The 3955-nt window shown below is 40.0% G+C and overlaps 1 protein-coding gene across 1 annotated transcript; it reads left to right on the top strand.

Annotated features, from left to right (window-relative positions):
* The first annotated feature begins 209 nt into the window (after positions 1 to 209).
* On the top strand, positions 210 to 928 carry LOC139697928 (uncharacterized). Its single transcript, XM_071596788.1, has one exon. The coding sequence runs from the start codon at positions 319 to 321 to the stop codon at positions 814 to 816; it is 498 nt and encodes a 165-aa protein (XP_071452889.1). The 5' UTR covers positions 210 to 318; the 3' UTR covers positions 817 to 928.
* The last annotated feature ends 3027 nt before the right edge of the window (positions 929 to 3955 follow it).

Raw genomic sequence — 3955 nt, 5'->3', positions numbered from 1 at the left:
CCCATTGGAGTGCGAATGAATATAACGGGTTTCTTCTGTTGAGGGAATATCCTCCTCGCAATACTCCACCATACTGGTACGCTCTCACAAATATTTTTTTCTTCCACAGCACCCCAGGCAGAATTTTCCGAGTTGCTTGAGCAATTGCTGTCAAGCGCTGAAACGTTCAACATCAGCGAATTCTTGAGCACCACGGACCAGTCCCCGAGCAGCCCGACCCCGAGCGGCCAGACCCCGAGCGGCACGCCCAGCTCAGTGGCTGGAAACCCACAGTGCGGGAGGAATGAGATATTCTCCGCCTGTGGCTCGCGGTGCACGATGACCTGCGACAACTACAATTCGTTCAGCTGCTCGCTTACAGGCTGCCGCTCGGGATGCTTCTGCCGCGACGGCTTGGTGAGAAATCCCAGGAACCATTGGAGATGCGTGAAACCTCAGAATTGCCATAAACGACACGATTCCGGAGACAGTAGTAGCAGTAGCAGTTCCGGTTCCAGTGGAGATAGCAGCGACGAAGACCATCATCACCACCACCATTCAAAGGGCATGAAGAAAGACAAACGTAGTAGCAAGCAAGACTACAGTGACGAACACTACCATAAGAAGGACAAAAGTAGCAGCAAGCCAGACCACAGTAACGGACACCGCCACAAGAAGGACAATAAGGGTAAAGGTAACAGCAATCAAGACCACACCAAAAGCAACGAACACCACCACAAGAAAGGCGGTAAACGCAACAACGATGACCCCTCCAAGAAGAATGATAAGAAGTCCCGGCCAGGCTCCAAATCTCCAGGCTCTTCAAAACCCAAGTAGAAGATGAAAAAAAGAAGGAATGCAAGAGAAATGAAGTTTAACGTATCCAAATAAAGAAATGTATTAGAAAACAAGCCCGTATTTGTATGCTAAACTAATTTTTTCTGGCATTAAAGTGATCCACAAATTATATGCCTGTTTTCAGTTACTTCATTTATCCTGATTTCCCACGTGGTTGGCACATGTATGATTATGAAACCATATCAAGGAACCGCATGACATTGTATTCAACTTTCAACGACAACAACACATCATCCAGAAATCTGTTGTGAAGAACTTTGTCAGGGGGAGTTAGAAATCGTTTCTGGAAACCGTGCAGTTTATTACAATCTGTCCCTTTCGGATGAAGAGAAAGTTCTGAATACATTTAAATATATTTTCATTTAATACACACCCTTTCACATTTCATATCAACTTGGAATAAATTGTTCAGGAAACCTTACACACGCACCTCTTCCATATCTCTGATTTTACACCCCCTAGGCACAAAAAATTCGATCTGGATCTCAAATGATTTATTATATTTACTAAAACACCAATTATTCCTAGCTATCTTTTGTCCCTTGTGAGTGATCCATGCCTTTGGTTATCAACTTACCAGTTATGTTTTCTGATACGGGGTGCTAGTTTGCGGATGGCCTCATTATTTCCTTTGCTATTATTTTCCCCCTCCGGGTCTGATGATTTGTTTACCCTAAGGGATTAGTGAATTACCCCAATACTTGATATGATAAAGTCTCTCACACGTGTAATTGAAGAGGGACTCTCCAAAATTTTTCATTAGGTTGGAATATAATAATCTATCATCACATCTACACAATCTTGAGGGCTTGAATTTGTCTGTTGCGTTATCTATTCCTATTTTACTATCCCGGTGGTTGAACTTGGTGAGGAAATAAATCCCTCTGGGTCGAAAGAAAAATCCGACGCCGAAGTCTTGACGGTTCTCTTTGAGAATCAAGATGCTCTCAGACTAAATCTTTCTCATGCTCATGACACTTACTAGCATCCTCGCACAAACTTTAAAAAATCCTAGTGAATTTTCACCGAATATTTTTCAATTCTTGAATTAACATATTGAAATTAAATGAAATAATTGACTTCGTAATTCCGCACACTTTATTTTTAAAAACACGACCCAGATTTCGATGTTAAACGTCATCATCAGGTCTTACCTGATGACGTTCAGCGTCGAAATCTGGGTCGTGTTTTTTAAAATAAAGTGTGTGGAATTACAAAGTCAATTATTTCATTTCAATATGTTATGCAAATTCCATAAAGTTACGCCTGAGACAACAAATTCATGAATTAATGTTTTATCTCATGAATCCCAAATGCCGCGTACTCCAACGGTGACCTAGCTACAGCGAAGTGACACCTTTATCTTACTTTTTCATTAAAATTTCATACCATCTAATGAAACCGAGTTTCTACGAGTTTCTAATGAAACCGAGTATCTTCGTATAAGGCTAACTCGCATATTCTTCTGATATGTGTAGCTCGTGAAAGTCATGATGTCTGTGTAACAGACTGTGCTAGATGGAGGGTTGAGACTTCATGAGAACCCAGTTACGAAGGGTAAGTTGGCGAGAAGAAGTTATGGGAGAGTGTAATGATAATCTTAGTGACTCATCGTGTTAGTTTAAACAAACAGAAAAATAAGCAAGCCACATTTGGGGAAAATTTACTACCAGAAATGTGTCTTCGATAATTGGTAAGTTGGTATTGGTGGCTTCGGTAAGTTGTATGTAATTATCTTCAATGTAATGTCTCTAATGTAAGGGATAGGTGGAAGAAGGGACTATTAGTCTCAGCCTCGCCCAATTAAGACTATTCATAAATAAATAAATAAATAAGTAGTGAAGGCGTTAAATCTCTTGGGGGGGATTTGGACGATCTCGGAGAAGCTTTTCCGCTATCGCATACATTTATCAAAGCAGCCTGATTTTATGAACACATGTGCGGAAAGTAATGAGGCCACAAGCATGAATATGTGAGTTTAAAAAAATAAAGAGTTTTAGAAGGAGATGAGTTCTTTCCTCAACTGAAACACTAACCATTCGGCTTGATTAATATAAGGGTGGTCTGAAAGATTTCCGACCTCAGAAAATTTCTTGTATTTTTTTCAGGTCAAAAACATTTCAGACTACCCTAATATTATTATAATAGGCATAGGTCAAGTTAAATTTTGATTGACATAACTACCGAATAAATATCTTGTCCCTCCTAAAAGAAACACAGCCTAGCATCCTACTCTACAACAAACCGCTCTTCATCGCCATATCATCCTTCCTCCCCTCATTCCATCAAATATTTCAATCATATCCCTTCTCCTTCCTCGTTTTCCTAACATTCTCCCCTCTATCATAGTATCCAACATGCATATCAATATACTTTGCATCCATTTTTCCTGTCTCCTTCTGATTTCTCCCCCACAACCCCCTGTGCTCCCCTACCATACGCAGCCCCTGGTCATTTGTTTTCTGTTCTATCCACTTAGCCTTCTCCATTCTTCTGTACACCCACATTTCAAAAGCCACCAATCTACAACATCTATCCTCCTGCTTCAGTGATCACGTTTCCACGCCGTACATAACTACGCTCCATATCAAAGTTTTTACGAGCCTTTTCTAAAAATTCTTACTCAAAGTCCCCATCATCGATTCCCTCATCCTAGTGAAAGTCTCTTTGCGTAACGATATTCTCCTCCGTATGTTTGTACTACTTTTACTATTTTGGTCCAAGACACTTCCGAGATACGTAAAATTAATAATTTATACTGTTAACAAATTTTAATACCAATGGTAACTTCGACTTTATTCGTGAAATGGGGTCCTCTGTATAATAAACATATGTTGACACTTCTTTTATCACAGCGTCCCTGACACTGCATGGCTAGATAGGGAGCGTATAAATCGCTTGCATATACAGACTGAGGGGAAAATCCGGTAGAGAGACTTGGAAATGGAATAAAAACTTGGTCATTTACGTTGGGCATCAGAGCCCAACTATTTATGCACCAATATTAATGTGTGTAACTAAATGTTCAAATTTAAAAAAATGCTCAAATTCAAAGAGGACATCAATATTAATGTAATTTCCCGCAGGTTTAACGGAAAATCGTCAATCATAAAAATAG

Source organism: Hetaerina americana, unplaced genomic scaffold (genome assembly GCF_022747635.1).
Source record: "Hetaerina americana unplaced genomic scaffold, ioHetAmer1.1.p SCAF_8, whole genome shotgun sequence".
Lineage (NCBI taxonomy): Eukaryota > Metazoa > Arthropoda > Insecta > Odonata > Calopterygidae > Hetaerina > Hetaerina americana.
This window is presented reverse-complemented; position numbering and strand designations above follow the sequence as displayed.

Excerpts from the sequence above, each read along its gene's own strand:
- LOC139697928 (XM_071596788.1), top strand. The coding sequence starts at position 319 with ATGACCTGCGACAACTACAATTCGTTCAGCTGCTCGCTTACAGGCTGC.